The following is a 19,407-nucleotide window of genomic DNA, read 5'->3' as shown; positions in this document are numbered from 1 at the left end:
AATACCTTAAGTAGTGAGCATGGGGCTCAATCCCACAACCCTGGGATCATGACCTGAGCTGAAATGAAGAGTTGTATGTTCAACCAACTGAGCCACCAAGGCACCCCTTGTATGTTGATTTTAAAAACATCTTTTACAATCTAGAAATTGTATCAAAATATAATGGGAACAATATTTTAATAACAAAGGTGCTATTTTGATTCTGTGGGGAAAATGAATGCTACCTGTGTAACTAGATAACCCATCATAAATGTTATTCATCTGAAATGTGTATCATGCACAAAAATGAATTCTGGATGTATTAAAGATGTCAATCTAAAAAGTATGTATTTTATTTATTTTATTTTATTTTTTTAACGTTTATTTATTTTTGAGACAGAGAGAGACAGAGCATGAACAGGGAGGGGCAGAGAGAGAGGGAGACACAGAATCCGAAACAGGCTCCAGGCTCTGAGCTGTCAGCACAGAGCCCGACGCGGGGCTCAAACTCACGGACCGTGAGATCATGACCTGAGCCGAAGTCGGACGCTTAACCGACAGAGCCACCCAGGCGCCCCAAAAGTATGTATTTTAGAAAGAAATCTATGAGAACTTAAATTTAAACACATAAGTAGGAAGACCATCCTAAGCAACACAGAAAAATCAGGAATTATAAAATAAATGCATATTATTAAACTGTGTAAAAAGGAAAGCTCTCTGAATGGCAAAACAAAACTGAAAGGCAAATATACACTAGAAAAATTTAACTCAAGCACTTAGAGTTCATATCCCCAACATAAAAGAGATCCTATGGAAAGAAAGGAAAATCCAAATGACCAACAGCATACAAAGACATACTACTTCATAAAATTGTAAAATAAAAATTGGAGCCACCAGATGCCATTTTTTTTAATCCATCAGAATAATAAATAGTAAAAAGAGTAGTGGTAAGGAGAATTCAAGAAATGGGCGCACACAACACTGCTGGTAAGACTGTTAATTACTATAATCATTCTGGAAAGTTATCTGAAAACATCTTAAAATTAGAGAAATCTATATATGTTTTAACCTAAAAAAAAAAAAAGCCCCAGTTCATCAGGTATGCAAACAAAATATTTACTGAAACACTGTTTATAAGAATAAGGGGGGAATACGGACTTCAAGCTGTACTACAAAGCTGTAATCATCAAGGCAGTATGGTACTGGCACAAAAACAGACAGATCAATGGAACATAACAGAAATGGACTCACAAACGTATGGCCAACTAATCTTTGACAAAGCAGGAAAGAAGAGCCAACGGAATAAAGACAGTCTCTTCAGCAAGTAGGGCTGGGAAAACTGGACAGCGGCATGCAGAAAAATGAACCTGGACCACTTTCTTACACCATACACAAAAATAAACTCAAAATGGATGAAAGACCTAAATGTAAGACAGGAAGCCATCAAAATCCTCAAGGAGAAAGCAGGCAAAAACCTCTTTGCCCTTGGCTGCAGCAACTTCTTACTCAACATGTCTCCAGAGGCAAGGGAAACAAAAGCAAAAGTGAACTATTGGGACCTACCTCATCAAAATAAAAAGCTTCTGCACAGTAAAGGAAACAATCAGCAAAACTAAAAGGCAACCGACAGAATGGGAGAAGATATTTGCAAATGACATATGAGATAAAGGATTAGTATCCAAAATCTATAAAGAACTTATCAAACTCAACATCCAAAAAACAAATAATCCAGTGAATAGATGGGCAAAAGACGTGAATAGACACTTCTCCAAAGAAGACATCCAGATGGCCAACCGACACATGAAAAAACGCTCAACATCACTCATCAGGGAAACAAATACAAATCAAAACCACAATGAGATACCACCTCACACCTGTCAGAATGGCTAACATTAACAACTCAGGTAACAACAAATGTTGGCAAGGATGTGGAGAGAGAGGATCTCTTTTGCACTGCTGGTGGGAATGCAAGCTGGTGCCGCCACTCTGGAAAACAGTATGGTGGGTGCCTGAGTGGCTCAGTTGGTTAAATGGAAAACAGTATGGAGATTCCTCAAAAAATTAAAAATAGAACTACCCTATGACCCAGCAATTGCACTACTAGGTATTTATCCAAGGGATACAGGTGTGCTATTTCAAACGGACATATGCACCCCAATGTTTATAGCAGCACTATCAACAACAGCCAAAGTATGCAAGGAGCCCAAATGTCCATCATGGATAAATGGATAATGAATGGATAAAGAAGATGTGAGATATACACACACACACACACACACACACACACACACACACACACACACACAAACACACACATGAAGTATTAAACGGCAGTCAAAAAGAATGAATTCTTGCCATTTGCAACTACGTGGATGGAACTAGAGGGTAGCTAGAACTAGAGGGAACTAGAGGGTAAGCGAAATTAGAGAAAGACAACAATCATATGACTTCACTCATATGAGGACTTTAAAGATACAAAACAGATGAACATAAGGGAAGGAAATCAAAAATAAAATAAAAACAGGGAAGGGGACAAAACATAAGAGACTCAAATGTGGAGAACAAACAGAGGGTTACTGAGGGGTTGTGGGAGGGGGGATGAGCTAAATGGCTAAATGGGTAAGGGACATTAAGGAATCTACTCCTGAAATCACTTTTGCACTATATAACTAACTTGAATGTAAATTAAAAAAAAAAAAATTAAAAAAAAAAAAAGAAGGGGGGAATAACCTGAATGTACAAAAGAAAAAATGGTGAATAACTGGTATATTCATACTCTGCAGTATTATGCAGCTTTCTGTATAAAGGAAGAAACTTCATTTATATTCATCTGGAGGGACAAACAGATTGGAAAAAATAAGCTGCAGGGGTGCCTGGGTGATTCAGGAGATTAAGCACTGGACTCTTGATTTCAGCTCACGTCATGATCTCATGGTTCATGAGATTGAAAACTCCATCAGGCTCTACACTGACAGAGCAGAGCCTGCTTGGGATTCTCTCTCTCTCTCTGTCTCTCTCTCTCTCTGCCCCTCCCCTGCTTGTGTGCATACTCTCTCTCTCAAAATAATAAACATTTAAATTTAAAAAGAAGTAAGCTGAAAAAAATGTGTATGGTATGAGCTCTATTTGGCTAAACAGTAAGCAAAACAAGAATAAATGTATAAATGCATAAATGCATAATGCATAAGAATAAATGCATAAATGTATAGCACAGAAGAAGGTACATGAATGACAGATGTTACAATACTGGTTACCTCAGAGACTGGGAATGGAAGTAGATAAAATTTTCCTTAAATGCCTCACTGTTTTAACAATTACAGTGAGCACAAACTACTTTTATAATTAAAAAATAAACTTTAAGAATAAATGCCTAAATAAAAGAACCCACCTCCCCCATCATACAACTGGAAGAAAATTTGGCAAACAGAGAAAAGTCAACAATACCCAGGGCACTACCACCCTAAGACGATAACCACGATAACTGCTGTCAACATTTTTTTGGTGCATTTCATTTTACTATGTATTTATATGATTGGGTTTTAAATCACTGTGTGTTAACATGTATTCGTACTCTCATTTTGTTCATTTAGTGCTTTAATACTAATATTTTTATGTTACTAGAAGTTACTTTGTAAACAATTTTTATTGGTTATGTAATATACTTTATAAATATACTATAATTTACTTAAACATAACACTCTATCTAGCTTTGATATAAACATAACACTAATATCTAGCTTTGACAGACTCCCAAAAAGGGAATTACTTGGTGAAAGAGTATGAATATTTGGTGTGCTGGATGGCTCAGTTGGTTGAGCGTCCTACTTTGGCTCAGGTCACGATCTCGCGGTTCGTGGGTTCGAGCCCTGCGTCGGGCTCTGTGCTGACAGCTCGGAGCCTGGAGCCTGCTTCACAGTCTCTTTCTCTCTCTGCCCTTCCCTTGCTCACATTCTCTCTCTCTCTCTCTCTCTCTCTCTCTCTCTCTCAAAAATGAATAAACGTTAAAAAAATTTAAAAGTATGAACATTCAAAAATATTCCTGAAACATATGTTCAAGTGTATACTAATTATCACTAGCTATGAAGGCAAATCCCCTCCTCATAGAAGTCCTATCAACAATAAGTGTTACAATTATTTTATTCTTGCTAATGTGATAGACAAAAAATGGTAACCTGTTATTTTAATATGCATTTAAAGTACATACATATATATACATATTCACCTATATTACTTTTTTGTGAATTGGCTATTCTTGCCTTTTTTGTCCATTTAATAATTAAATGCACCATCCTCATTTTCTGTTATTCTACAAAGAGTCTCAATTTGGCTTACAAAAGACTATATGATCAAGACTTTTAAATCAGGGTCAGTGGTTCATTAAGAACAGAATATAAAAGTAACACCAAACAACCAATACACTCTATAGTTTTTCAGTTTGAATCATACGTTCTATGAGAATTATTAAAAATGCAATACATTTTAGAACAATTACTGAATTTGATACCTGCTGAATTCCAAGGCACAAGTATAAGATACTGTCTGGATCATATTTTTCACCATTTGGTCTCCGCACCTCTTGGATAAACTGGCATAAACCCAAACTCAACTCAGCAAAAGTGCAGGACAGAATATCTTCCTTCAGCTTGATAGAACGGACTATGGAAAGGTAGAAAACATCTGAAATATTAACTTATGAGAAACACAGTAACACAACTTTATTCACTAAAAAACACTGACCACTAATGTGCCCCCAGGCATTGCAGTGAACACTGGTGAATACATGGATTACAGACAAATCCAGCTCTCAGGGCTTTTTCAATTAAAGAAATGAAAACAATGTAGTACCAGGTGCTATGACAGAGGTTTTATTTAAGAAGGATTCTAGGAAAGCAAATAAGGAACATCCAACAGGGAAGGGTCAGGTGAGATTCTGGAGGATGTGATACTAATGCCAGACCTTGAAAGGTGAAGAAGAATTACACAGGTGAATAAAGAATTCCAATCTGAGGATGTAAAAAATGTTCCCAAAGCATATTCCACAAAATACTAGCAATATGAGAGCTGGACAAACTCGGGTTTCTAAGATCCGATAAATTTGGAAAACAGCAGCATATTATATTTGCCTCTAAAGAATTCACAATGGTATATAAAAGGTTTATGAAAGGTTCTGGGAATATCTGCATTAAAATGCTGTTTAACTTTCTCTAACTCAGATTTATGTGCATATAGAACACTTAAATAACATATAAAAAATGTCATGTCCTTAGAAATGCTGGAATACACAAAAAATGAAAAGGTTCAGGGGATTTAGATGTACCGGAGAAAATCAAGAAGGGCAGATGGAAGCAGATCATGGTAAACCTCACATAGCATATTAAGGCTTTGAAATCAACTAAGAACTGAATTAATTTTGGGAGTTACCCAATTTGATTTGTAGAGATACTACTTCAGTAGAGATCCTACTTCAATTCAGATTAGAATTGAAACACTCTTTCTAGTCACTGCTCATCTATATTGAGACAAGACTGCATGTTTGCAAAGATACACTTGAGTTCCCCTGAAATGATTTTGCAAAAGGTAAAAGTGGTGGCTCAGAGGGCAAGGGCCATGTTTGACCTTTTCACCAAAGCACCTAACCACTATGTCTACTAACCACCTAGCACATAAATTCAGTAAGTATTTTTTTGATGAACGAGTAGCAAAAATGAGTAGGCATCCCCTGTGGCTATTGCATTTAGGGCTGGTAGTCTAATATAGTATTACCTCTTCATTCTCATTATCCTTCTTTCTTTTTTAAAACAAAGAGTGCTGTGGCTCAAAGTGGTTGGTAAAGGGACCAATAAACCTCCATAAGAGGAGTATACTTATATCACTCTGTAGAGATTACACTTGATCTGTAGGAACTGAATGAGTCACAGACCACAGCAGCCACTAACTAAAAGCCAGCAGGATAGACTGAGGTGAAGCCAAGAGTGCATGCAACTACTCAGTTGTTAGATAGAAGGTATAGTTGGAAAGAGGCAAAAAAAATCTAGTGACAAGGACATACTCATCCATTCCTGCCCTATCTCATTCCACAAAGATTATAGTAAGTATATTACATAAAACAAAGATAATAAAAAAGGAAAATATAAAACGAAAACAAAAGTTTAGAATAGGAATTTCCAAACCAAGGCAGGGGGAGTGGGGGAGTTAATGTGGGCTCTAAAATTATACACTATTGTTCTACGTGAAGTGTTTATTGGGTTCCAAATTTCCCAGCACCCAGTCTCACAGAGCTTGTTACTAGGAAAAATTTCTACAGAAGAGGCAAGGCTTTTCCAGGTACTTTTCTTAACACCAACACCAACAACAGAAGTTCCATGTGGGTTAGGTTACAGATACAGGGCTCAAGAAGGCAGATTTGAGCCACCCTCATAGTGTTGGAAAAAGGAACAAAATTCCTCATATTTGCATAATGAAATCATGCCCGTACAACCTTACCTTTATAGAGCTTGTGCTCTTTATAACTGAGAGTAGGATATTAATTTCTCTCTTTTACCATAAGACTTCAAATATTAAATATTCCATTTACAAATTTACAATTGACAATAATATTAAAAGTGATTCAGAAAATTCAGATTACAAGCAAAGAAATGATTTTTACCTCTACAGCCTGGCTCTGAGGATTCTTGAGAGAGTACATGGTCTTGAGCACTTCCTAAAGGGTCAGAACATGGGCTAGATGCAGCATGTTCAACACCTGACAAGGTGAAAAAAGAAATAAGAAGTTAAATAAAAATGGGAAAAATTTTAAGGTAGGACAAAACCAAAGTTTTATGGGATTTTTGACCTAGTATGCATCCCTTTTGTGTAGATTAATGACTTGCACTCTATCCTCCCAACCACCTTAAGATACAAATTCATGCTGTGTATTTACCGCCACATTTCAGATCCCCCTGATCTTCCTTGGCATTTTTCCACTGAACCCAGTTCTTCCAGGCATTTACCCCGTACATGTATTTCAGTGTCATCCCAGACACTGAGCACCCCTGAAAGGCTCCTTGAATAAGACTTCTGGGCTCCACAGCCACTATAGACTTCTTCCGTCCCTGTAAGAATTCCAAAAGTTTATAAAATATAACATTTAGTTTCGAATCTTTAAGAAACAAGCTCTCAAAGAGAGAAGGGAATAAATTTACAGAATATGCAATTTTTATTAGATCCTAAAGATTCAGAATTCTTAAAGCTAGAAAGAAGCTTTAGAGATTAATCCAATCCATATGGGAAAAGAAAAAAAGAGAGTTAAATGCAGAACTGTAATGATTACTAACACTTAAATACTCACTATATTCCAGATACTGGACCTACCCAGTGAGGTATGAACAACCATTTTTACCATTCAGGTCTATTTCATGAAAAACAAGAGTAGATCGTATTCTGGGATAAAAAACAAGCCTCCATAAATTCTCTAACTATAATCAAGTTAAACTAGATACCAGTAGTGGAACAATATTAAGAAAATGCTCAAAAATTGGAAATTAACCAACACATTTATAAATACTCATGGTCAAAGAAGAAACCACAAATGCAATTAGAAAATATTTTGAACGTCAGTGAAAACAAAAACCAAGCATTTTTTTCCCACAGTGCTAAAGCTTACAATGACATTTATAGTATTAAAATGTGTCTATGAAAAATAAGTCTAAAATCAATAATCTAAGCTTTATCTTAAGAAACTAGAAAAAGTTGGGGCGCCAGGGTGGCTCAGTCGGTTAAGCGTCCAACTTCGGCTCAGGTCATGATCTCGCGGTCCGTGAGTTCGAGCCCCGCGTCGGGCTCTGTGCTGACTGTTCAGAGCCTGGAGCCTGTTTCACATTCTGTGTCTCCCTCTCTCTCTGACCCTCCCCCGTTCATGCTCTGTCTCTCTCTGTCTCAAAAATAAATAAACGTTAAAAAAAAAAAGAAACTAGAAAAAGTAGACCACATTAAAACCCAAAGTAAGAAAAATAAAAGAAATAATAAAAGGGCACACTCATAGGGAAATACAAATCAAAACCACAATGAGATGCCACCTTACACCTGTCAAAATGGCTAACATTAACAACTCAGGCAACAACAGATGTTGGCGAGGATGAAGAGAAAGAGGATCTCTTTTGCGTGGTCAGTGGGAATGCAAGCTGGTGCAGCCACTCTGGAAAACAGGATGGAGGTTCCTTAAAAAACTAAAAATAGAACTACCTTACAACCAAGGAATTACACTATTAGGTATTTATCCAAGGGATACAGGTGTGCTGTTTTGAAGGGGCACATGCACCCCCATGTTTATAGCAGCACTATCAACAATAGCCAAAGTATGGAAAGAGCCCAAATGTCCATCGATGGATGAATGGATAAAGAAGATGTGGTATATATATACAATGGAGTATTACTTGGCAATCAAAAAGAATGAAATCTTGCCATTTGCAACTGCATGCAAGGAACTGGAGGGTATTATGCTAAGTGAAATTAGTCAGAGAAAGACAAAAATCATATGACTTCACTCATATGAGGACTTTAAGAGACAAAACAGATGAACATAAGGGAAGGGAAACAAAAATAATATAAAAACAGGGAGGCAGACAAGAGACTCATAAATATGGAGAACAAACTGAGGGTTACTCGAGGGGTTGTGGGAGAGGGGATGGGCTAAATGGGTAAGGGGCACTAAGGAATCTACTCCTGAAATCACTGTTGTATTATATGCTAACTAATTTGGATGTAGATTAAAAAAAAATAAAATTAAAAAAAATATATATATATACATATATATATATATATATATGAATAAATATGTCAGAAGAAAGTAAGGTACATCCCACAAATGCAAACTTAGCTTATCATTCAAAAAATTAATATGTATCATCATTTTTAAATTTCTTAAGTTTATTTTGAGAGAGAACACATGCACAAGCAAGGGGAGGGGCAGAGGAAGCATGAGAGAGAATCCCAAGCAGGTTCTCCACTGTCAGTGTGGAGCCCAGCATGGGGCTTGAACTCACAACTCAAACTCAAAAAATGAGATCATGACATGAGCCGAAATCAAGAGTCAGATGCTTAACACACAGAGCCACCCAGGTGCCCCTGTATGTCATCATTTTAATAGACTCAAAAAGAAAAACCAGATGATCATTGCAATAAATACAAGAGAACCACCTGACAAAATTCAACAACACAATCATGATAAAAATTCTCAGCAAATTAAAAACAGACGAGAACTTCCTGGACCTGACAGAGGACAACTAGGAGAAACCCACAAGTAATATCATACTTAATACTGTAAGACTGAGGGGCACCTGGCTGGCTCATTGGGTAGAGCGTGTCACTCTCGATCTTGGGATCATGAGTTCGAGCCTCATGTTCAGTGTAGAGATTACGTAAAAATAAAATCTTTAAAAAACAACACTGCAAGATTGAACACTTGTCCTAAGATTAAGAATAGACATGAAGACCTGCTTTCACCACTAATATTCAACATTGTACTAAAGAGCCTAGCTAGTGCAATATATCCAAAAATAAATAAATTAATTAAATTAAAAATAAATAAATAAGTAAAATAATAGAGGCATTAAGATTAGAAAGGAAAGAGTAAAACAATCTTTTTTTTTTTTTTTAACATTTATTCATTTTTGAGAGAGAGATAGAGCATGAGTGGGGATAGGCAGAGAGAGAGGGAGACACAGAATCTGAAGCTGGCTCCAGGCTCTGAGCTGTCACCATAGAGCCCAATGCAGGGCTCGAACTCATGATTTAGATCATTACCTGAGCCAAAGTCGAACGCTTAGCCAACTGAGCCACCCAGGCACCCCAAGAGTAAAACAATTTTTATTCGCAAATAATATGATTGTCCACGTAGAAAAGTCTAAAGATTTTGATTGAGCAAAATCACAATACATAAACTCTATACAAAAAAAGTAATCTCTATCTTTATATGACAATGAGGAATATTAGAAAATGAAATTAAAAATAATACTGCTGGGGCGCCTGGGTGGCTCAGTCGGTTAAGCGTCCGACTTCGGCTCAGGTCATGATCTCGCAGTCCGTGAGTTCGAGCCCCGTGTCGGGCTCTGTGCTGACAACTCAGAGCCTGGAACCTGTTTCAGATTCTGTGTCTCCCTCTCTTTCTGACCCTCCCCCGTTCATGCTCTGTCTCTCTCTGTCTCAAAAATAAATAAACATTTAAAAAAAAATTAAAAAAAAAAAAATAATAATACTGCTTGGGGCACCTGGTGGCTCAGCTGGTTAAGTGTCCAACTTTGGCTCCGGTCATGATCTCACAGTTCATGAGTATGAGCCCTCAATCGGGGTCACTGCTGTCTGCACAGAGCCTGTTTCGGATCCTCTGACCCCTCTCTCTCTGCCCCTCCCCTGCTCATGTGCAAGCTCTCTCTCTCTCAAAAATAAACATTAGAAAATTTTTAAATAAAAATAATACTTAACACAGGGTCAAAATAAATTTTAAACACTTATTAGATAAAAAGTATGAGACTTGAACAATAAAACATATAAAACATTGCTAAGAAAAATCAAAGATGATCTAAATAAAGGAGAAAAACATAATCTTCATAGATTGAACAGCTCGAAATTGCAATTTTATGCAAATTGATCTTTGGATTCAGAACAGCCCCAAATTTCCAGCAGTCTTTTTTATAAAAATTGGCAAGTGATTCTAAAATTTATATGGATATACGAATGACAATTTTGAAAATGAACAACAATGTTGGAGGACTTATACTCCTGATTTCAACACTCACTGTAAAGCTACAATAATCAAAACAGTTGGTACTGTATTAAAATACACATATAAATCAATGCAGAATACAGTTTCAGAAACAGACGGACATATATACAGTTGGCTGATGTTAATAGAAGTATAATTCAATAAGGAAAAGGACAGCATTTTCCCAGATGGTACTAAAACAGTGGGACACCACATACAAAAATAACCTTGACGCTTGCCTGAACTCATATATAAAAATCATCTTAAAATGAATCAGAGACACATAAAATCTAAAATATAAAACCAGAAGAAAACATAAGATAATATCTTAGTTGCCACAGGTTAAGCAAAGACTTTTACATGGAATTCTAAAAAGCATGAATAATAAAAAAATTAAAAATTGATGAAAGTGGACTTTCACAAATTCAGAAAGTTCTGTTCTTCACCATTAAGAAAATAAAGAAAAAACAGCATAGAAGCAAAAGTCAGTTTGAGAAAATAATTACATCCATGATAAAGAACACTTACAACTCAGTAAGAAGGCAAACAACCCAATAAAAGAAATGTGCAAGAGGGGCACCTGGGTGGCTCAGTTGGTTGAGCATCCTGACTCCTGATTTTGATTATGATCTCACAGGTCATGAGATCAAGCCCTGCATTGGGCTTTGCACTGACAGTGAGTAGCCTGTTTGGGATTGTCTCTCCCTCTCTCTCTGCACCCCTACCCCTGCTTGACATACACTGGCTCTCGTTCTCTCTCTTTCAAAGTAAATACTTAAAAAATAATAATAAGGTAGTTTTTTAAAAAACATTTACAAAAGTTTTGAATAGACACCATACCAAAGAAAATACAAGAATAACAAATATACACATGGAAAGATATCCAACATCATCAGTCATTAGGTAAGTATAAACTAAAGCCACAGTGAGATACCACTACACATTCACTAGAATGGTTAAAATTAAAAATACCAAGTATTAGCAAAGTCATGGAGCACATTGGAACTCATACACTGCTGGTGGGAATTCAAATCAATACATTTACTACCCTGGAAAACAGTTTGATAGCTTTCCTACAAAGTTAAAAATACACATACAGTAAGACCCAGCAATCCCACTCCTGGGTATTTTTCCTCAAATGAAACTATATGTTCACACAGAGATTTACATTAAAATGTTCACAGTAGTATATCTGAAATAGCACCAAACTGGAAATAACTCAAATTACCATCAACTGTTAAACAAACTATGGTTTGTCCATTCGATGAAATGCTACTCAGAAATAAAAAGGAATGAATGGCCTTACTGATACATGGAACAACACAGATGAATCTCAAAACCATTATGCTAAGTGAAAGAAGCCAGACAGGGAAGACGACAAATCACAAAACTCCATTTATATGAAATTACAGAAAAAGCAAAGAGGTACCATTTTACATCAATCTGCAGAGCGGATCGGTGGAACTGGAAAGGACAGACTACAAAAGGTCTCAGGGAGCGTTCAGTACAGTGGAAGAGTTATGGTTGTGATGGTAGTTACATACTTAATATATCTGACAGAGCCCCTCAAATATTACACTTAAAATTTATGAACTTTTAGGGGTGCGTGGGTGGCTCAGTTGGTTAATCATCTGACTTCTGCTCAGGACATGATCTCATGATTTGTGAGTTCGAGCCCAGCAACAGGCTCTGCTGACAGCTAAGAGCCTGGAGCCTGCTTCAGATCTGTGTCTCTAGCTCTCTCTGTCTGCCCCTCCCCTGCTCACTGTCTCTGTCTCTCTCTCAAAACTAAACATTAAAAAAATTTTTTTTTAAATTTATGCGCTTTTAGATGCAATTATAACTCAACAGAGCTAATTAAAAAAAATATAAGGCCATTATTCTTTTAATTTTAGTGTGGGAAAGCCCTGTCAATATGAGAAAATGTCCAAGTGAATTTCACTATTATACTATATTATATAAAATAATAAACTTCATTATTATATGTAAAAAAGGCTAAATTTAGAGGTTTAAAAAAAAAGTGTACAATGAGGATTTTAAAAAGTTTTTTAAAGTAAAACAGAACAAAAACATCCTTAATTTTAAAAACAAAGAGAGCCTGGTAGAAGAAATATAAAGTAAAAGATAATTTTTTTTTTTTTGTAACAGCAGTAGTCTGCCAAATATTGTTTATTTAATTTAAGTTAATCAAGTGCAACACAAATACATTTATAAAGTTTTATAAATCTATAAAAATTTCGTGATTATGTGGCACATACACAGGTGTGGTATCATATGCTATTTAGAGAGGCAGGAATGCTGTCTTTTCTTGGGTCTATATGGTTGAAGCCTGGGCCGTGACTCAAAATATATATGCTCAGGAGCTCATCAATTCCTACTGAATCCTGAATGATTTTCTGTAACACAAGTGAGTAACAAAACAGAGTAACAAACAATCCACCAGGAAACTGTAAACTTGCCTGGTTACCCTTCTACCAGCTGGAAAAGGTATAATGGTGATACAGACCATGACATTCACAAGAAACATCTGAGCAGCTACATAATAACAACCACATACTAAGCATTTGCCCAGTGCTGTGCTGGGAGACTTGTCTCAGTACCTCTACTACCATAACATGAGGTTTACACATCCCTTTAAAATACCCAAAAGATATCGTTCTTGATTATAAGAAACAAAATAAAGGCATAAAAATACAAGGTTGTGTAAAACAATATACGGAATACTGGGACGATGGCTGTTACAGAGCTTTGTAAACAGCAAGAATTAATAAACGCCAAAGAAAACGCTAGAAATATTAAGCTACTGCTTACTCTTCGTCTGGGCTGAGGAAAGCCATCTCTGTGCCGTCGTCTTGTTCGGGAACGTGCCTGGATTCCCTGTCCTTTATTCAGTGGGTCAAAGGATTCTATTAATAATAAGCAGAAAGCATATTATGATATAAATAACTCACAGAATTATATAGAGACTTTGGGGGAGAAAATATCAGGTAATCATCACTATATTATTTTTTTATGATCAAAAAAGGTGGATATAGCATTTAAATAAAAACTTCACTAATGATGAAGGAAACCTCCTGCAAGATTACAGTGTGAAAGGTTAAAAAAAATTAACCACTTTATTATTTAACCTTCAAAGGTAGAGACCATTTGTGCCTTAAGTTATCAGACAGTATAACTGCTTCATGATGTCAATTCAGAGTTCTACCAATCTTCTAAAACCAAGAGTATTTTATGTTGCACAAACCTGATGGAAAATCTGCTTCCAGATCCTGCTCAGTTTCCCCTTTTGAGAACTGCTTCAATTCTGAATCAGCCTCTTGCACAGCATTTGACTTTAAGGCATAATGATTCAACTCTTCCTCCCAGCTATGTGGCGTAGATACTGCCTCTGATTCAAGATCACCACTGTATGTACTTCCTTGGTCTGAAATATACAGAAAACAAACAAATGCTCAAAATGAGATGGACCCTATACATGCTCAGAAGCCCTCCCGAACCCCTGAATAACAAAACCAAGATATACCTGCTGATTTAAGTAGGTACACTCAAAAGATGAAGTAATTTCTTCACCAGCCTCACAAAACTGGCTTCATATTCTTGGTAAACACTTTAAAGCATTATTTTAATTAATCCTTAAAACCAGTATCTGAGTTCCCTTTAATTATTCTCATTACACATTAGCATACAATCATAGACATCTGATGCCCCTTACGAATAGCTAAAAATACAAATATTAAATCCAAGAATACTAATACTTTATGGTTTCTATGACTGAGAATAATATTTCTAAGATCTAAAATATATGTAGAATTACAAACCTTTTTCAAAAATCTTGGTATCTAAAAAGAGCTCCTGTTCAGAAGTTTGGGATCCTAAGGGAAAAAAAACACATAATTAAAGAACTTACATGTATTCACAAAGCAAACTGCATCTCAAATGAAATGACTACATTATATAAATGAATCATACTAGGGAATGCTAAAAAAATAGCCTTCATATGCAGGGGCACCTGCGTGGCTCAATCGGTTAAGCATCCAACTTTGGCTCAGGTCATGATTTCATGGTTCATGAGTTCAAGCCCCACATTGAGCTCACAGAGCCCACTTAGAATCCTCTGTTCCCCTCTCTCTCTGCCCCTCCCCCACTCATTCTCTCCCTCTCTGAAAATAAATAAACTTAAATAAAAATAGACTTCATATGCAGAAAGAATAACTCATTAATAAAAATAGGCATTAGTGATAAATGCAATTAAATTATAACCCCTAACAGTGTTTATATTTCTAAGGTAGCAGTACAAGAGAAGTCATGTCAAGAGGGACCTTTATTTTAGATTTACATTCCTGTGCTTTCTTTTTTTTTTAATGTTTATTTATTTCTGAGACAGAGATAGAGCATGAGTGGGGGAGGGGCAGAGAGAGAGGGAGACACAGAATCTGAAGCAGACTCCAGGCTCTGAGCTGTCAGCACAGAGCCCAACGCAGGGTTAAACTCACAAACCGTGGGATCATGACCTGAGCCGAAGTCAATCGCTCAACCAACTGAGCCACCCAGGCACCCCATACACTCCTGTGCTTTCTGAATTTATTTTTTACCATGAAACGCACACACATACGTAATTTATTTACAAACTGACAAATATGCTTTGAATTGCTTTTTCCTCCCAGAATATATCTTAACACTACACTGAGAAGTCACTAGACTTAGAATATAAATACAAGTTACATGAACAATCAGCACATGAATGAAACCAAACACAGTTCTATCAATTAACTATTTTAAAACTAAAGTGCTTAAGGTTTTAAGGGCGCCTAGGTGGCTCAGTAGATTAAGCATCTGACTTTGGCTCAGGTCATGGTCTCGCGGCCCATGGGCTTGAGCCCTGCATTAGGCTCTGTGCTGTCAGCTCAGTCTGGAGCCTGCTTCAGATTCTGTCTCCCTCTCCCACTACCATTCTCCCATGCACGCGCGCTCTCTCTCTCGCTCTCTCTCTCAAATGTAAATAAACATTAAGTTTTTGTTTAATTTTAAAAAATAAAAGTAAAGAGCTTAAGGATTCAAAGTAAAAAACAAAACAAAACGCTTTTTAAAACCCAGGACTACAGCTTCTTTTCTCTGAAATCAAACATAAATTAGCCAGTTCTCTTCAGGAGGAATAAATTTCTCCCTCCTTTATGTTTCTAAACCATTAGATTTTACTTACCCTCTAGTGATTACAACTATCTTTCTTAAAGCTTAGTTTTAAAAAATTTTTTCAGTCTGACTCAATTTTTAGGTTAAGAGAAAGTCACAATATTTGTTCAGAGGAAGCACCTAAAAAATGTTAACTATTTTCTTTTAATGTTTATTATTTTTGAGAGAGACAAAGAGCAAGCAATGGAGGGGCCCAGAGAGAGGGAGACACAGAATCTCCTTCATGATTATGAGATCATGACCTGAGCCAAAGTCGGATGCTCAACCAACTGAGCCACCCAGGCACCCCAAAATGTAAACTGTTAATGTGAGTGGAAAGCCAACTTAAAATGAGGTTTTCATGAATTGCTAAACTTCCAAACTAAATATCAGAAATTATAAGATCAAGCATAAGGGGCAACATTCTAAGACATTAAAATCTACATATAAATGGGTCAGAATTATGAGATTATACACTAGAGACCAAAATGAGACCAGAAACAGTAGAATAGTAACAAATAACCTTTTTACGCAACTCTGACAATATTATGATTTTAAAACTTAATGGCATCACTAGAGGAATGTTGATACTTTTTTTAAAAAAGTGCTACAGTGTTTGGGCTGCCTGGGTGGCTCAGTTTGCTAAGCATTTGACTTTGGCTCAGGTCATGATCTCACAGTTCTTGGGCTCGAGCCCCCATATTGGGCTCTATGCTAACAGCTCACAGCCCGGAGCCTGCTTCGGATTCTATGTCTCCTTGTCTCTCTGCCCCTCCCCCACTTGTGCACTATCTCTCTCTCTCTCTCCCTCTCCCTCTCTCTCTCTCTCTCTCTCTCTCTCTCTCTCAAAAATAAATGTTAAAAAAAAAAGTTACAGTACTCAGAAAATCACCCAGCATTTATTATGCAAAAATCTAAACCTTAGCTTTGTAAAAACCGTCAATAAAAAAAGAAAAAAATTGTCAAGAAAAAATAATTTCTTGACTCATCAGTGATACAGGAAAAGGCCTTGGTATATTTTGACTATCCAAACACAATTTTCTCTATGTCTTCTTATATCCCAAAATCAAGAAAGTGCTAAGGCCAGAAACCTTTCTGGATATGTCCTGCTAGTATTGGTTACTATCATCAACTTTGGAGGAAGACAGACCTGAATTCAACCTCTAGTTCCGTCACTTCCTGATTGCACAACCAGGGCAAGTAGGATATCCTATTTTTCCAAATGAGGAATCTAAAGTAAACAGTACCTTCCTCATAGGGCTGTTGTAAAGGTTAAATGAGGCAATGCACACAGTGCATTTAGGACATGCCTACAGTATGTAAGCACATAACCACTGTTCTTATTGTTATTCCACCCCACAGAGGGGGATTTATCTATAGGTTATTTTGAGCCAAATGGTTTTCCATCATAATATTCTATTTACCTTCTATGAACATGCTGATTATTATATACTAAGAATTCTTACATGGGGATCATGGCTTTGAATACAGGAATGAAGTTAGAAAATAATCATGAAAATGGATTTACAGGCAATTTTTCTGGAATCATTAAGAACTAAAAACTGTATTGACTATAGATATATAATTTCATAAAAAGGAAAGAAGTTTCAGAGGTATCAACAAGTTTAACAAATTCGGTATTTAAACACAAATAAAGCTTTTAGAAATATCTTGACTACCCAATACTTAAAATTACTTGAGCTACCTGAAAATTTGTGTGTTTTCTTTCTTTCTTTACTTTACAATTATACCAACCTCCCTGGGATAGAGTCTTCTCCTTCTCTTCATCTTCTGCAATCATTTCTGCCATCTCAAGGAGATCAGCTTCAAATGGATGTGAAGGAAGCTTCTCCTTAATGTCTTCAATACTTTCGGTGACTTTATCTTCATTATCCATCGAGGATGGAATAAGCATAGGGACAGGCATCTAAAAGACCGAGGACAGTTTCTTGGGAACAGGTTTGTCATCAAAACTATTATTTGTCACATGATTTAAGCACTAAAATAATGAACAAATTCAGATATTTCTATTGCTAATGATTAAAATAGTCTTGCTAGTTTGTTTTTATAAGACAACAGCCATTTAAATCAAAATTCAATTAAGTGCTTTTCTGGATAGTCAACAAAATGTGTTTCTAACTCATCTAAAATAAGTTATCTAATACACACTAGTTTCTGATTATATTTCTTGCTTAACATTTTCAGTTTCACACAACTATTTTCCTTAAGAATTCACCAAGGAAAGGGGCGCCTGGGTGGCTCAGTCAGTTAAGCGTCCGACTTCGGCTCAGGTCATGATCTCATGGTCCGTGAGTTCGAGCCCCGCGTCGGGCTCTGTGCTAACAGCTCAGAGTCTGGAGCCTGCTTCGGATTCTGTGTCTCCCTCTCTCTCTCTGACCCTCCCCCGTTCATGCTCTGTCTCTCTCTCTGCCTCAAAAATAAATAAACATTAAAAAGAATTCACCAAGGAAAAATATATTTCCAATACAAAATGAACACATTTTTTAAAATAGTGAGAATAATATAAATCACAGTATTTATTTTTTCACCCTTGTTAGACTCTAGAATTTTAACACACATACACATGTCTGAGCTTTTTCTATTTAAGTGGTCTTATTGTGTATGGAACATTATAAAAAGGCTGTATCATAGCATTCTCTGAGAAGGCAGGGTATAAATACAAACAGCCCTTAATATACTCCATATTAAGTAATACAGTAATATGATAAGAGCCAAACACTTTTTTACCAAAAAGTGAAGAGTTTTTAAATTGAGCTGTAACATTTTAATTGAGGAAAATGTGCACTAAATCAGCCTTCATCTCTACATGATTACTCACGGGAACTGGAATTCCAAATGGGACTGGTGCATACTGAGTATAAAGATGAAGAGGTATGGGCACAAACACTGGTACGGGAACTGGCACCACAATGATCTGGGGCTGACTTGGAGTGTCTTCTAATGAAAAATAAATAAATTAAAAAAAACAAAACAAAGAGGGTTAGAAACATCTGAATATAAATTTTTTAAAAAGCAATGGGGATTTACAGTTCCAAAGAATTATAATTAAAAAAAACTTTTTAAAGCACACAGACCTATAGTTCAAAAGTGTAATCTATGACACTGGCAGTCCAAAGAAGAAATAACTAAACTAGCAAAGAAAGGTTTGAGTATAGCAAAGATAAAAAGCAGGCAACAAAACAATGAGCAATGATATGAGGATACAATGAATGAAGGATATAATGTGGATTAATGCGTGTAAAGAACTGGAACAATTATCTTAGAAGAGGGTTACAGAAAACTGCTAACATGAATAAGAAAGGTATGTTAAAGATGAGATTAAATAGGGCCATTTTTGTGAAGCTATAATGAACTTGAAAATAAATGTTTATGTATTCTGGGGGGAGGGGGCAGAGAAAGAGGCAGACAGAGGATCTAAAGTGGGTTCCACGCTGATAGCAGAGAGCTTGATGTGAGGCTCAAACTCATGAACTGAGAGACCAGGACCTGAGCCAAAGTCG

General features: G+C 36.4%; 1 protein-coding gene across 11 annotated transcripts in view; it reads right to left on the bottom strand.

Moving 5' to 3' along the window:
- The window catches only part of ZMYM4 (zinc finger MYM-type containing 4), a 163,838-nt gene that overhangs the window by 31,768 nt on the left and 112,663 nt on the right, over nucleotides 1-19,407 (bottom strand). For all 11 annotated transcript variants that reach the window (XR_006221198.1, XR_006221196.1, XR_006221199.1 and 8 more), the window contains 8 exons: nucleotides 18,726-18,844; nucleotides 17,642-17,813; nucleotides 14,536-14,589; nucleotides 13,962-14,141; nucleotides 13,529-13,623; nucleotides 6,899-7,070; nucleotides 6,626-6,721; nucleotides 4,484-4,635 (listed from right to left, as the gene is read on the bottom strand). Coding sequence is in view for 6 of the 11 variants with exons in the window: in XM_042996448.1 (XP_042852382.1) it covers nucleotides 4,484-4,635; nucleotides 6,626-6,721; nucleotides 6,899-7,070; nucleotides 13,529-13,623; nucleotides 13,962-14,141; nucleotides 14,536-14,589; nucleotides 17,642-17,813; nucleotides 18,726-18,844 (1,040 nt within the window). In the remaining 5 variants the exon portion in view is untranslated. The remainder of the gene's footprint in view (nucleotides 1-4,483; nucleotides 4,636-6,625; nucleotides 6,722-6,898; nucleotides 7,071-13,528; nucleotides 13,624-13,961; nucleotides 14,142-14,535; nucleotides 14,590-17,641; nucleotides 17,814-18,725; nucleotides 18,845-19,407) is intronic.

This window comes from Panthera tigris, chromosome C1 (assembly GCF_018350195.1).
Source record: "Panthera tigris isolate Pti1 chromosome C1, P.tigris_Pti1_mat1.1, whole genome shotgun sequence".
Taxonomy (NCBI): Eukaryota; Metazoa; Chordata; class Mammalia; order Carnivora; family Felidae; genus Panthera; species Panthera tigris.
Note: the sequence above shows the minus strand (reverse complement) of the source record. Positions and strands in the feature narration are given on the sequence as shown.